Source organism: Nothobranchius furzeri, chromosome 5 (genome assembly GCF_043380555.1).
Source record: "Nothobranchius furzeri strain GRZ-AD chromosome 5, NfurGRZ-RIMD1, whole genome shotgun sequence".
NCBI lineage: Eukaryota > Metazoa > Chordata > Actinopteri > Cyprinodontiformes > Nothobranchiidae > Nothobranchius > Nothobranchius furzeri.
The window spans coordinates 64301984-64318130 of record NC_091745.1 but is presented as its reverse complement, the minus strand read 5'-3'; the positions used below and the strand labels follow the sequence as shown (position 1 = coordinate 64318130).

At 43.0% G+C, this 16147-nt stretch overlaps 1 protein-coding gene across 1 annotated transcript in view; it reads left to right on the top strand.

The window, feature by feature from the left end:
- The first annotated feature begins 4361 nt into the window (after positions 1-4361).
- The window catches only part of vwde (von Willebrand factor D and EGF domains), a 35709-nt gene continuing 23923 nt past the window's right edge, over positions 4362-16147 (top strand). The window contains 4 exon segments of the mRNA XM_070551931.1: positions 4362-4449; positions 4588-4621; positions 5050-5248; positions 13923-14154. Of these exon segments, the coding sequence (XP_070408032.1) occupies positions 4362-4449; positions 4588-4621; positions 5050-5248; positions 13923-14154 (553 nt within the window).

Here is a 16147-nt window from a genome sequence, read left to right as displayed (position 1 = left end):
AGTTTCTTTTTGGAGGCATTGTTACTGACTCACCCCAGTAGAGCCTGGTCTGGTAGCTGGAACAGAGCCTGGTCTGGTCGCTGGAGCAGCACCTGTGCGTGGCAGCTGGAGCAGAATCTGGGCCTGGTAGCTGGAGCAGAACCTGGGCATGGTAGTTGGAGCAGAACCCGTCGCTGGAACAGAGCCTGGTCTGGTTGCTGGAGCAGCACCTGGGCGTGGTAGCTGGAGCAGAACCTGGGAGCAGAACCTGTTGCTGGAACAGAGCCTGGTCTGGTCACTGGAGCAGCACCTGGGTGTGGCAGCTGGAGCAGAACCTGGGTCTGTAGCTGGAGCAGAACCCCGGCCTGGTAGCCCAGTAGAGCCTGGTCTGGTAGCTGGAGCAGCACCTGGGCCAGGGTTAGGGTTGTTTTAATGGCAAAGAGGTTTCTAGGCTTTTGTTGTAGAACGCCAAGGCTGCTAGCTTCAAATAAAAGAGAGTTCTGGACTTAATATTCTGAGATTTACCCAAGATGAGTGAATTCATTTGACTTTTGATGCATAAAAAAACACAGTTCATTCTAATCTGAGATGACATTTTGCGCACGGGGGGGGGGGGGGCTCCTAGCTGTGGCGCAGCGCCACGCCCCAGCCTATGTGGGAGAGACACTGGATTTTCTCACTGCAAAAATCTCAATATATTCTTACATACTGCCCCTTTAATGCTGCTTTCAGTCCCAAATTCTTCCCTGATGGTTTTATAGTCTTGGTAGAAAAGCCACTTTTGTTCTCTATAGCTGCTGATTCTGTGGGATAACTGACATTGGTTGGTGCTCTTTTTATGTGTTCTGATTGTAACAGTTTTTATTTGTACTCATTTTAGTCATGTTTTATTGTTTACAGCCATATTTGTTCCTCTATAGAGGTGCAACATAAATAAAGTTACATATACTAACAAAGAATAAAGCATGAAAATAAATGTTTTTGTTTTTTTTTATCTGAGAGTGAAAACAAATGTGTTGCGAGAGGTGATGGCAGGAAACCAGAATTGTGATTTGTGGAGTGAAACCCCAACGTGTAAACACTGATCTGCATGCTGCTGTTACTGCCGTCACTTTGTTTGCACCTACTGGGACAGCTGACACTAGAGAGCAAAGACAACAGGAAACCTGACCTGAAGCCACGTAGCACCTCCCAGCTTCTCTGGCCCTGGAAAACTAGGCTCTTCTTGACCTTTGACCCTTCTCAGTTTATAAATGATGTCACTAGTTTTAAAGGGACTTTACGGAGTTTTGAATTTTTATGCTCGCGTTTGCCCCCTCAGGCCAAAAGCGTAACGGCAGCTTCAATAGTAGGCTCGTGCACGAGGCGCACACGCTGTACGTGCACACTCCTTAACGAAAATAACACCTGAGACAGTCCCTTGTGTGTGTGTGTGTGTGTGTGTGTGTGTGTGTGTGTGTGTGTGTGTGTGTGTGTGTGTGTGTGTGTGTGTGTGTGTGTGTGTGTGGCCCGGAGGACAGAGGACAGGAGAACGCGCAGCTAATTAATTAAATAATTTGGTTCTGTACCTTTCTCTTCAGCACAGCCGACAAAGGTTTAAGATGGGTCAGTCCTCCTGCATGCTCAGATCATTCCCTTCCCTTGCTTGAAAAATTGTTCCAAAATGAAAGTTGAACCCACGTCTTTTTTTATCTGTGAATTCAATGCCATTCGGCGAGTCTCAAATAAAAATGTGGGCATCTTACTGTAAAAAAATATACCATTAATGTAAAAAAGAAACTATAAATAAATTATGTTCGCTTCCAGAATCAAACCCGGGTCTTCTGCACGAAAGCCCAACATTTTACCAGGCAAGCTAAAGCGCCCAGTGATGTCTTTGGTATCTGTAACATATATATCCTGATGACAGCTGAAACAACGTTCAAAGAACGGTTTGGAGGGCTATGCCTGAGCGTGAACGCGCATGAAGCAGCCTGCTCGACCCGAGCAGCTCTCTTTTTCTGTGATTTTACAGAAAAACAGGCAATCACAGTAAAAATGCCAGGGCTCATTCTACAGGACCAGGGCATTGCAGGAGAATGTATGAAGAAGAAATTTATTATTTCTATACATGTTTTGGCTGTCAACCTTCCATAATGCCCCTTTAACTAATTCGTTCATCCAAGGCTCTTTTTCTTTCTTCTGTTGCATAACCACTTTTCTTCTTGGGGGAAGTTCAGGTAATCCAGCACCACATTTAGTAGAACTTCTGAAACTGTAATGATGAGAGAAAATTCACCAAATTTACTTGTGTGTAGATTAAATTAACGAAGGAGGACGATTTCCACGTGTTTATTTGCTTTTTCTATGTTTTCCATCGGAGTGGGTTTAGAAAGGAGAGAAAGAAATGTATTTTTCTTTGGATTTTTTTCTACATGATGGTTTTTCCAGAGTTGAACATCCAGGAGATTTATGAACCAGGGGTCAAATTTCTCCTCAGCCTGGGCGTCAAGCAGCAGCAAGACCTTCATGTTTCACTGGCAGAAGACGTCTACGGAGTGGACAGCTGTCAGGTTCCACATCTGCTAAGTATATCAGCAAACATCAACTTAGATGTTTTACAGGAACTTAAATCTTTCATTTAAACTCTTTCTTTTCTTTTAACTCTGTCTCTATTGTTGGTTTATAGACACTTTCCTTTTGTGGACTGAAAAATGTAACCTTTGTCTTATCAAACTAGAGAATTAAGTAATCAATTAATGACAGCAATAAAGGAATTTCAGCTTTTTATTCTGATGCATAAACATAAAGGGATTAAATATTATCCTATTGATCATTTTCACACAATAATCAGTTTGATTTCTGCTTTCAAACGTCTCATCTTATGTGCAGGAGTCAGTTTGGAAAACGTTGTTTTAGTGAGTTTTTAAGAGGAATCAGTTTCACAGAAAACAGTGTGTGTAACATCTGTTTAAGTGGTTTCAGGCACTGGATAATGAGGCTTCATCAACGGGCCAGTGGTGGATTTTTTGTGTGTGTGCGTAAACCACAACCATACTTTTGTTTTAGAAGGAGCAACAAAACATTTTAGTGATCCAGTTCAGATGCTTGTTTGAAATGAGCTCCATATGACAAAATGGAGCAAGTATTTAACCTGAAAAAACCCTTTTAATTAAAAACTTTAACAATAAGTTTGGTTTAAAGACTTTTTCAGAATGTATGAATTTTTTATTGCATTTTGACAACATAAAAGTCAATTTTGAGTTTAAATGGCTGCTACAACAAGCAGCTTGTAGAAACCACAGCAAAATATTCAAATATGCAAATGTCTACGTTTTAGGCCAGATTTAAGTTAAGCTGAAATGATTATATATATATATATATATATATATATATATATATATATATATATATATATATATATATATATATATATATATATATATAGATCATATATATATATATATATATATATATATATATATATATATATATATATATATACATATATATATGTATATATATATATATGTATTATCCTATTGATATATATATATATATATATATACATATATATATATATACATATATATATATATATATATATATATACATATATATATATATATATATATATATATATATATATATATATAAATCATTTCAGCTTAACTTAAATCTGGCCTAAAACGTAGACATTTGCATATTTGAATATTTTGCTGTGGTTTCTACAAGCTGCTTGTTGTAGCAGCCATTTAAACTCAAAATTAACTTTTATGTTGTCAAAATGCAATAAAAAATTCATACATTCTGAAAAAGTCTTTAAACCAAACTTATTGTTAAAGTTTTTAATTAAAAGGGTTTAAGTTAAGCTGAAATGATATATATATATATATATATATATATATATATATATATATATATATATATATATATATATATATATATATATATTGCAAATGCTGCATATTTACAATTATTTTAAAACTTCATCCACATGTTAAGTGAAGCAAAATTGTTTCATGAAAAGTTTTGAAAGCCTGATATTTTCTTGTATATTTAAAATTTTGTTGAGATATTTTTTTCATCAATTTGATATTTAAACAAAATCTACATTTAAAGTTTCTAAATGGACTCAAATTTACTTTTTTCTGAGTACAGATGAGTAAAACCGATCTAGAGGAGACCCGACCGACATGATGCTCCTCCTAAAACTCGGATGATGCAGCCTCTCCTCCGGTTCTGCGTGCCGATCAGGATCCGGATTCTTTTGGAGTCTGGAACCAAACCAAACAAACCTTTTAAACAGAATCTCAAAGAACTTCTCGTCCTCGTCTGGTTGGTGGAGAGGATCACAGCTGATAGACCACGCTTGAGATAAAAAACGGAGCTCGCGCTGATTGATGGAAACGTCGCGCGCTGAGATGATGAGACTCGGAACTCTTATTTGCGTCGTGTTTTCACTTCCCGACGTAATGCGGACTCAAACAGGTAAGAAGCTAGTCTTTAGGAGTTTTCATCCAACACCAGCAGAATCCATAACTCCATATTGCTTCTGGGATTTCCCCCCGCCCCACTCATTTTTAATTATGTTTTTATTCATCCCTTCACTGGTTTCCTCTCGGAAAGGAAGTGGACACTCTGACTTCCTGTTGAGAACCAGGTGGGAACTGCTGCCTCTCTGCTTCCTTTTGACCTCTTAGGTCAGAGCTGAAGCAGTCCAGAGGAGACCTTTTTAGCTCTAAAAATGGTGCAGTAATTGTTACTTGACAGCCAGAAGGTTGCAGGTTTCAATCCCAGGTGTGGTCTTTATGCTGGGTTAGCATGTTCTCCTGTATGTTAGGTTAATTATCTGCACAGCTAAATCCACAATTGTAATTCGATTTGGATAAATAAGTCTAATTAAAACATGCACAAATATTCAGAATCATTAAATTATTGGCGGTTCTTTCTCCACTAAACTTCAAAGCCTGCAGTGATGTTTGACATCTTTCTGTGTCAGAAACTGACCCATGCAGAGACTTTAGTGGGTATTTTATCATCTACACTAGCAGTCTTGGTAAACATCCAGTATTTATTTCATGTCTGACTGTTTGCAGCGCTTCCCCCTGAGTGTGCACCTGGTGGCCACTCGGTTCTGCAGGATTCCTACCGCAGCACCAACTTCAGATCCAGCAGGCTGCAACAGGCAGCACTGCAGGACTTCATCTGTGACCACTCCCTCACTCCAGGCTGGTACCAGTTTCAGATTTTTGACAAACGGGCTAGTATGCCCACCCAGTGTGTGGAGGTAAACCAATTTTCTTTCAAAATTTCTGTCATATTTGTGTCCTAATTTCTGATGAAGTAGCTATTTTATCAAATTACCTGTATTGTGCTATTAAACACCTTCCAGAGCAAAAATAGAACCAATATGTGATCAAATATTACAGTTGGCACCATTGGGAAGTAATTTCTTATGAAATGTCAATGATTCTCCTCCTTGAACCGTCACCTTATCGTGGTGGAGGAGTTTGAGTGCCCTAATGATCCTAGGAGCTATGTTGCCTGGGGCACTTAGTGCCCCTGGTAGGGTCTCCCATGACAAATTGGTCTTAGGTGAAGGGTGAGACAAAGAACGGTTCGAAGGATCTTTCATGGCGGTGAAAACGAAGAGTCGGAGTACCCGGCCCGGAGGGTTACCGGGGTCCCACCCTGGAGCCAGGCCTGGGGTTGGGGCCCGTGAGCGAGCGCCTGGTGGCCGGGCTTTCGCCCATGGGGCCCGGCCGGGCCCAGCCCGAACCGGATACATGGGCTCGTCCAACTGTGGACCCACCACCCGCAGGAGGAACATGAAGGGTCCGGTGCAATGTGAATCGGGTGGCAGACCAAGGCGGGAGCCTTGGCGGTCCAATCCCCGGACAAGGAAACTAGTTTTTGGGACATGGAACGTCACCTCGCTGGCGGGGAAGGAGCCGGAGCTTGTGGCAGAGGTTGAGCGGTACCGGCTAGATATAGTCGGACTCACCTCGACACATTGCATTGGCTCTGGAACCCGAGACCTGGAGAGGGGTTGGACACTCTACTTTGCTGGAGTTGCTCCGGGTGAGAGGCGGAGGGCTGGGGTTGGCTTTTTGTTAGCCCCGAGACTCTCTGCCTGTGTGTTGGGGTTTACCCCGGGGGACAAGAGGGTAGCTTCCTTGCGCCTTCGGGTCGGGGAACGGGTCCTGACTGTTGTTTGTGCGTATGGGCCAAATATCAGTTCAGAGTACCCACCCTTTTTGGAGTCCCTGGGACGAGTGCTAGATAGTGCTCCATCAGGGGACTCCATTGTCCTGCTGGGGGACTTCAATGCTCACGTGGGCAATGACAGCTTGACCTGGAGGGGTGTGATTGGGAGGAACGGCCCACCTGATCAGAACTCGAGCGGTGTTTTGTTATTGGACTTCTGTGCAAGCCGCAGTTTGGCCATAACGAACACCATGTTCGAACATAAGGATGCCCACCGGTACACTTGGTACCAGGGCAGCCTAGGTCACAGGTCGATGATAGATTTTGTAGTCGTATCATCTGACCTGCGACCGTATGTTTTGGACACCCGAGTGAAGAGAGGGGCGGAGCTGTCAACTGATCACCACCTGGTGGTGAGTTGGATCAGATGGCAAGGGAACATGCCGCGTAGACCTGGCAGACCCAAACGCATAGTGAGGGTCTGCTGGGAACGCCTGGCAGAAGAACCTGTCAAGACGGTCTTCAACTCCCACCTCCGGCAGAGCTTTGACCACGTCCCGAGAGCAGTGGGGGACATTGAGTCCGAGTGGGCCTTGTTCCACTCTGCGATTGTCGAGGCGGCTGTTGCTAGCTGTGGTCGTAAGGTGGCCGGTGCCAGTCGTGGTGGCAACCCCCGTACCCGCTGGTGGACACCAGAGGTTCGGGGAGCCGTCAGGCTGAAGAAGGAGGCCTACAGGGCGTGGCTGGTCTGTGGGTCTCCGGAGGCAGCAGACAGGTACCGGATAGCCAAGCGGGGTGCAGCAGTGGCAGTTGCCGAGGCAAAATCTCGGGCGTGGGAGGAGTTTGGTGAGGCCATGGAGAAAGACTATCGATCGGCTCCAAAGAGGTTCTGGCAAACTGTCCGGCGCCTCAGGAGAGGAAGGCAGCAACTCGCTCACACTGTTTACAGTGGGGATGGGGAGCTGCTGACGTCAACTGAGGCTATAGTCGGACGGTGGAAGGAATACTTTGAGGAGCTCCTCAATCCCACCAATGCGCATTCCGAGGAGGAACTAGAGCTGGGAGGCCTGGGGATGGACTGTCCGATCTCGGGGGCAGAAGTTGCTGAGGTAGTCAAACAACTACACAGCGGCGGAGCCCCGGGGGCGGATGAGGTTCGTCCTGGGTATCTCAAGGCTATGGATGTTGTAGGGCTGTCATGGTTGACACGTCTCTACAACATTGCGTGGTCATCGGGGGCAGTTCCTAGGGAGTGGCAGACCGGGGTGGTGGTCCCCATCTTTAAGAAGGGTGACCTGAGGGTGTGTTCCAACTATAGGGGGATCACACTCCTCAGCCTCCCTGGAAAGGTCTACTCCAAGGTACTGGAGAGGAGGGTCCGATCGATAGTTGAATCTCAGATAGAGGAGGAGCAATGTGGTTTTCGTCCTGGCCGTGGAACTGTGGACCAGCTCTATACCCTTGCAAGGGTGATGGAGGGGGCATGGGAGTTTGCCCAACCAATCCACATGTGCTTTGTGGATTTGGAGAAGGCTTATGACCGTGTCCCCAGGGGCACCCTGTGGGGGACGCTCCAGGAGTATGGGGTGGGTGGCTTTCTGTTAAGGGCCATTCAGTCCCTTTACCAGAGGAGCGTGAGTTTGGTCCGCATAGCCGGTAGTAAGTCGGACCTGTTCCCAGTGAGGGTTGGACTCCGCCAGGGCTGCCCTTTGTCACCGGTTCTGTTCATCACATTTATGGACAGAATTTCTAGACGCAGCCGTGGTGTTGAGTGTGTCGAGTTTGGTGGCAGGAGAATCTCGTCTCTGCTTTTTGCGGATGATGTGGTCCTCCTAGCTTCATCCAGCTCTGACCTTCAGCTCTTGCTGGGTAGGTTCGCGGCCGAATGTGAAGCGGCTGGGATGAGGATCAGCACCTCCAAATCTGAGACCATGGTTCTCGACCGGAAAAGGGTGGCTTGCCACCTCCGGGTCGGGGGAGAGGTCCTACCTCAAGTGGAGGAGTTTAAGTATCTCGGGGTCTTGTTCACGAGTGAGGGTAGGAGGGATCGGGAGATCGACAGGCGGATTGGTTCGGCGTCTGCAGTGATGCGGACGCTGAGCCGATCTGTCGTGGGGAAGAGGGAGCTGAGCCAGAAAGCCAGGCTCTCGATTTATCGGTCGATCTACGTCCCAATCCTCACCTATGGTCATGAGCTTTGGGTAATGACCGAAAGAACGAGATCGCGGATACAAGCGGCCGAAATGAGTTTCCTCCGTAGGGTGGCCGGGCTCAGCCTTAGAGATAGGGTGAGGAGCTCGGACATTCGGGAGGGACTCGGAGTAGAACCGCTGCTCCTCCGGATCGAAAGGAGCCAGTTGAGGTGGTTTGGGCATCTGGTCAGGATGCCTCCTGGACGCCTCCCTGGGGAGGTGTTTCGGGCATGTCCTGCCGGCAGAAGGCCCCCGGGTCGACCCAGGACACGCTGGAGAAGTTACATCTCCAATCTGGTCCGGGAACGCCTTGGGGTCCTGCCGGAGGAGCTGGTGGACAAGGCCGGGGAGAGGACGGCCTGGAGCTCCCTAGTTGGGATGCTGCCCCCGCGACCCGGACCCGGATAAGCGGAGGAAGACGAGACGAGAGACGAGATGTCAATGATTTTTTAGCTATTTGTACAACTAGATGCTGAAATCACCCCCCCCCCCCCCACACACACACACACACACACATACACACATACACACCCCATGCTGCAGACCCAGAAACCACAGACTCACCATTATGTCCCATTCAGCAATTGCCAAGTTCATAGGTCAGGGTTCTTTTAGGCATTCTGCTGTGAAGCTGCAAAGTCCTCTGGCAGATCACCGTAAACCTTTACCCTTATATGACCTTAGTGCATTTTTTTTGTGCTCAAATGACAAAAATGTTAGAAAATTCAAGGGTTATATAAGGGTTAAAGGGGCAATATGTAAGAATTTTACAATGAAATAGTCACTAAATAATCTAATGTCTCAATCATGTTGAAAGGAAGGTTACATTGAAACAAATTTGATTCTCAAGTGGGTGGCTGGTTGGATGTTATTTTCCTTTAAAAAAATAAACAAAAAATAAAGGGGGGCATCGTTACTGTTTACAATGAGTGAGTTTGTGAGGTTGTTGAATCTGTGCCGAGCTAACGCTGCAGTGCCAGCATTTGCAATTTGACACCAGCAGGCAAAGCTCCAAAGAAATTAAACCAGTAAACAGGAGCGGCCCAGAAGTTTTTTCTTGTGTCCCTAAGAAGCCACAGCACCTTTTTTTAAACTCTAATATCAAGTGAAACATGCTAGAGGCTAACGTTGAGCTATCAAATGCTAATGGTGAATTAAAAGCAAATAGTCAGCTCCAAAAACATCTTAAGCTACTTTTTCAATTACCAACAACTCAGTATTACAGTGAAATTTGTGCGTGTGTGTGTGTGTGTGTGTGCGTGTGTGTGTGTGTGTGTGTGTGTGTGTGTGTGTGTGTGTGTGTGTGTGTGTGTGTGTGTGTGAATAATGAGTCTATCGTGGCGTTTTACTTCCTTTAATGAGTCATTCAGAACTATAGCAGCACGCTAACAGCAAGATGGCAAACAACAACACATCTTCTGATGCTGGAAGCACACTACCATAATAAGTGTAGTAAGGGCTCCCTACTATAAAACACCCAAAACACGACTCCATTTGCTTTGCATCGTTGATGTTTTCTCTCCACAAATAATACAAGCCTGAAGGAGTTCTGCTATATGGTGGAGATGCTAATGCTAACAGTTAGATTCTACTAGTTGAGATGTTCTCTGCTGTTTCCTGGATGCTAAACCAACAACAGCCTTCCCCGTCGTGAGTCATATTGCGTGAGTCCGTGGACGTTAGCTGACAGTGTGATGTAAATCTGTCAGATTTTTCTAATCCCAGAGTTTAACTGTATATTTTCTATCAGAAGCCTAAAATTAGGCTGGATTATTTTATTTGTTACAATTTTAGGTGTAACGTACCAAAAGGGTCAATTTTCACCTACACATTAACCAACATAATAACCTTTCATCTACAGGCAAAAATCCACTTTCTATGCGGCCTTCTAAATCCAGAAGGTTCTGCTTAGCATGTGTTGACATTCCATGAAAACAAAACATTAAAATAGACACTGTCCCAAGGTCCTACAATCTCTGCTTAGAAGCCAGACAACATTCTTCACTCTGAATAAGTGAAGACTCCATGATTTTACAGTTATAAGTTAAATTATCATTTGTGATGAATGAACAAGATGTTTAAATCAAATGTTTGAAAAATCTGTACTTAAATCAATGAATTTGAAATGAATATTGTTCTTACAATGATCCATTTATTTCACAAATCTGTATGTGTTTGATTTAACAAGTTAATCATTGTTTACACTCATACACATGACAATAAAATACAGATTAAGGTTAATATGCAGCTCACATAGGAGTGTTAAGACATTCTCATTCACAGTGTTAAAAACATCTTTGTATCTGCAAGAAGGCGTGGCTTTCTGAGAGATGTTGGTAAATATTTTAGGGCTGCAGCTATCGAATATTTTTGTAATCGAGTACTCTATCGAATCTTTTATCAATTAATCAAGTACTCTAATAAGTTACCCTTTTGTGTTTGTAAATCATTATATCAAATAGCATGTTATAAAATATGAAAGACCTCTTAAATTGAGCAAGCAGTTGCCAGTTATTCTTCAAGTTTTATTCTAAATTAAATTTTCAAAACTTCAGCACTTCAACTTTACTTCACAATAAACAAATGCCTGTACAAAAAATAAGTAAACAACCTGAGCCGACTTTCCCCTCATGCGAGAATCTACTAGCCCGGCAAGCCAGACAAAAACAAGGACGATAACTGATTAAGTAGCGCTGCGAGCGGCTGCGGCCCAAACAGCACAGAACCGCTCACGGCGCATGCGCAAACATGGCTCGCCAGCTATTTCTCTATTAACACATGTCCATTTTAATTTCTACACTTTTTTCACACACAATAACAAGGATTGTCGAAAGCATGTTTTGCCATGGTTATGTCAAATTATACTGATCACAAAATATTTATTTACTTTCTTTCATTTTCGTCCGCCACTCTCATAAATACCTGTGTCCTCCTGCAGCAATCCCGAGGGACAACAGACATCAATAACAACACAATAAAAAGTCTGATGTGTTGTGTAAAAACCGCTATTTTTAGCACAATTTTAGGTCCGACGTGTTGCTACCAGAAGCACAATGTGAGCGGAAACTGAGTGCTACAAACGAAAAAGTCGCACAGTGTCCACAAAATGTATAGCGGACCTCCGAGTCCGCTTGCAGAAGTGACATTTACAGGTGCTGCAGCATCGAGGATGTGGTGTTGTGGTTGGCTAAATCCATTTTACAGTATTTACACCGGACTACGTTTTCCGCCTTACGACGTGAAAAATGGTCCCACACATTTGATACTGTCTTTTTCGCACTCCACCGGGGTCCACGTTGTCCGCCATGGTTTAAGAGAAAGTTAATTTATATTCGCTACTCGCGTGTGCTTTCAGTGCAGTGTGTATGTGCGTCACTTATTTCGGTCCGGGTGAAACATGACCCCGGGCGATTGCAAAGCCATGATTTAATTAAACATGTGTAAGGGAAATGAGAGGTTCTTACATTTTATTCAATGAGCCGTAAGGCATGGGATAGGAAATATGAAATCCGCCTTACGGATCGGGGTTTATTTAAACCAGAAGATGGGATCTTTTTAATGCAGAGATTATGTAACCGTTATGTATTCACTCAGAGACAACAGAATAGAGAGAGTCGAGTTTAAAAGTGAAGAATTTTGTTACTAACAAATTAAACTAGGCTGACTTCAGAACTAAGTGTATAGTGTAGCTAAAAATGGATGAGGCGGTGAATGGATGACGTGTCATGTAAATCAGAACCCGCAAATCCGAAGAAGCGATTAGTTCTGACGAGAACTGAAGATGTTGGTTTGAAATAAGCTTGGGTTAGTTTCAGAAACAGCATGAGACACCATCAAGTCGCATCTACCTGCCTTGTGGAAGTCCTCTGGTAGATCAGGAATGCCAAGGTCCAGCGGACCCTCTTTGGAAACCGAGCTGGTAGAAGAAGCCGCGGTTCCGACCAGACCCGTCTTGAGTTACCTCTGGCACACGACACTTTTATTGGCGTCTGTTCAGACCCAAGCCTGGGTCGGTGGAGCTTTTATTCTGAAAGGAACTGATGTCGCCGCTGGTTGTTATAGCGACTGGATTTTTCAGCTTGTCGTGGTTCTTTCGGTTAAAGAGTAAAAGGTCATGATTGGCCACTCAGTCACTTTCTCTGGAACGCTTTGAACTGGCTTTAGAGCTGACGTGACGTAATTTTATACCTTGGATGTTATGGTTTATTGTCGAATGAAAATTACCAAACACCGCCAGAAGCACGTCTCTGTCAGATCTGTAAAGTTCCGATTGGATCAGTTAAAAAATGTGTTATGTCTTGTCCGTTGGAATCCTTAAAGTCACAGTACTTCATTTCTGAGATCATAATAAAGTAATTAATATTTTAATTTCACAGGTCGGTCACATCTTATTATTGACTAACACTTTGATGAGTTAGCTTATTAAAATAGAGTTCTTTGATTAATTAAAAGAAAAGAGTTCATTCTTCGTTCTTCTGTCTTCATTGCTGGAACGTAAACAGTTTAGAAGCGAATGCATGACCTTGGAGCTGTTTCATCCACTCTGGCGCTGTGTCAAAAGGAAACTGCTGTTAGAGGGTAGAAATGGCTCCTTCATCACGTTACACATGAATTAAATGAATCCTCGAGGCAGAGAATTTGACTCGAGGCTTTTTTCTACTTAAAATATTCGAGGTACTCGAGGAATCATTTCAGCCCTAAAATATTTAGAAACGTGTCAAATTCTGACTGGCCAAACTTGGCCAGAACTCATAACAAAGTAGAATGACTTTTTCTCGGTTTTCTCGCTGACCTTCGAACCGGCCAACTCGGGAAAGAAGCATTTTTGAAACCATCTTCTCCTTTGACCTCCTGTCAAAGCCTCTCTGCAACACTGCGGCTGATACCAGACAACCAGCTCTTCTAAGAGCCAAGCAAACATCAACCTTAGATGCAAATAAGCATTCCAGCTTCATGCCTTCACCTCGAGGGATCACAGACTGGACGGGTCCTATCGGAGCTATCGACGGGTTCCTGATATTAGAGGTTCACTCCACCGGCAGTGACCGTCGACCCCCCGGATTAAACGAGAACCTCCACACGAAGGGTGCATAGACTTGGCATGACAGATTGCGTCTGATGCTGTTTTAAATAAACAACTCCGTAGTTTATAACAAACAACAACTTCTTTTACACCTAGATTTCACAATTTTTCTCAGAAACAAAGAACGGTTGCTACAACATCTAGCTTCCATCACACGCGAGTCCACCACACCACATCTCATTATTCAAATCTTGTCATGTATAAATTATTAGTTTAGGAAAAATATTTAAATTCATTTTATAAACTATATACTTGACTCTTTCTGAATTACAACGAAGTGTGTTTATGGTCCCTAAAGAAGCAAAGAACCCTAAAATCTTCTGATTAAATATTCAAAGATCAATCAGATTGATATTTCATATTTATATGGAATCATCACATCTTATTGGTCATAATTAATATATTTTAATTGCTACATAGGGGAAAATATATAACTTTATTCACTAACTAAATAATGTCCCCTCACTTGTTTCACTCAGGTGAACCACTGTGGGACTCAAGCTCCAGTGTGGCTGTCTCTGGGCAATGGAGAGTCACTGCCAGCGCCGCTGGAGGTCCGGCAGCTGACAGCCTGTGCTACCTGGCAGAGCTTTCAGAGCAGCAGCAAAGACTGCTGCATGTTTCGTATCCCAGTCACCGTCCGGAACTGTGGGGAATTTTACGTTTACCTGCTGCAGCCCACTAAGGGATGCATGGGCTATTGTGCACAAGGTGGGTATGTGCAGAATGTTTTATCGGTTGCGCCAAGAAACAAGGTCCTGAGAGGATTATTTTGATCATCTGAAGATTTGTTCTGTTCTGTTAGAGAACCGCTGTTCTGTTAGAGAGCTTTTGAAGTTGTTGGTAAGGTTCTCAAAATTTGTAAATTGTATATTTTGGTATTTTAAAACCCACATAACGCATCAAGAGGGTTATCAATACTTTTTTTTTTTTGCTCTAATATTTTATTTATTGTATTCTCATTTAGTTGTATTGTGTTATTCAGTGTTTTATGTTGCTGAAACATTCAGTTCTGTTATTTTATTGGTAAACTCCAGACTGGAGGATCAGATATCTATTCATGCGTGTTCATAACAGGAGATAATCATTGAAATTAGAAACATCAATGAGTGAAAGTTTCAGGATGTTATTTAACCCTTTAACTAGAGGGTCAACAGCTTATAAAGCATAATTTAGTCCACTGATCCTTTTGAATCATGAAGCTACTGAACTTTACTGAGTAACAAGAATAACAGCAAAAGTTAAAAAATGCAGAAAGTTAGAATAAATATGTAAATATTATTACCTTACATTAACATTATCTTATTATTTTTATTTTCTCATTATCTCATTATTTGCCTCCTGTTTGTTTCTAGTGAGGATATTTTTCACGATTTTTTTTCTGTACAAATGACTAGACATGAACATAAAAAACAATAAATCATTTTGATTATTTATGTTTTTTAAATAACATATTTTCTTATTGTCAAAACTGAACAATGTGCAAGACGTGCAGGGAAGTGAAATGGTGTGGCAAACAGCAAAGCAGTAAATATGACTTGTTTGTTTTTTTATCTATCCGCCCACTTGGGTTGGATGTCACTTACAGTGCTCAGTGCATGGAGCGCTTCGTGGAGTTTTCTTTCTTCATAAACCTGATTGGTTTGTGCCCCCTGACCACTTGATGCCCTGCTCGAAGTGTGTGAAGCATGTGGGTGGGCTTGATAGATTTCCAGGAGAGAGGGATAGGAGGACCTCATGAGCTGCTCTCGCTATTCGCTGCAGAGACATCCAACAGGATGTGGTGCAGCTGCCATACCACACAGTGATGCAGCTAGGCAGGTTGCTTTCGGTGGTCCCTCGGTAGAAAGTGATCATGACATGGATTGGTGCTCTGGCTCTGGAGGCACTAATAAGCTTTTCTGGTCAAGATTTTGGTGCAGATTATCATTTTTGTTTTCCTTGTCCACCTGATACTGACTGAAATTAATGGAGAGTAGATGCCTTTGTAGCAACTTGTGACTGCTCCAGGTGATGCTCAGATGTATGTAATTGTAAATCTAGTGCCGTCAGAGGCCGGATGTGACTAAATCCTGGTGAAATTCTAGTGGCAAAACCACGACTATTTACAACCAAAAGTATGAAGCAATAATGTGCAACTTTTTTTGCAGAATGTGTTTTCCTCTAGACCCGACTCTCTTCAATATGATTAAGAATCAGAAAAAGTGAAGGTCTTGTGTTTCTTATCCTGGTGCAACATTCTGCATTTGCTTGATTAGACTAACTTGAGGCGGATCACCACTTTGTGGTGATTTGGAGAAAGTTTTAACGTCAACTGCTGTTTTTAGCATCAAATGTCCTCAACTCTCATCTCTGTGTTATGCTGTTGACTTAAAAGTCAGGTTGTAATATTAGGACTGCACATTGCACACCTTCTTTCATGTCATAGCATCAACTGTAACATCATCTTATGTTGAAAAATGATGAAACTATGGTTGTTTTGGTCACATCTTGAAAATAAAGTCATGCATGGTCTCACACGATGATTGGGTAGCTCTCAGACTATGTTAATGACTCTCAGCTCCCACCACTTGAACTATGAGCTCAGTAGCTGTAAAAGTTTGGCCCTTTCGTGTGTGCCTAGGCTGATTAGCCGTAGTGGCCATCTTGAATGGGAGTGTTGTAGATATAAAACCCACAAAGACACAGTTAAAAACATTATTGG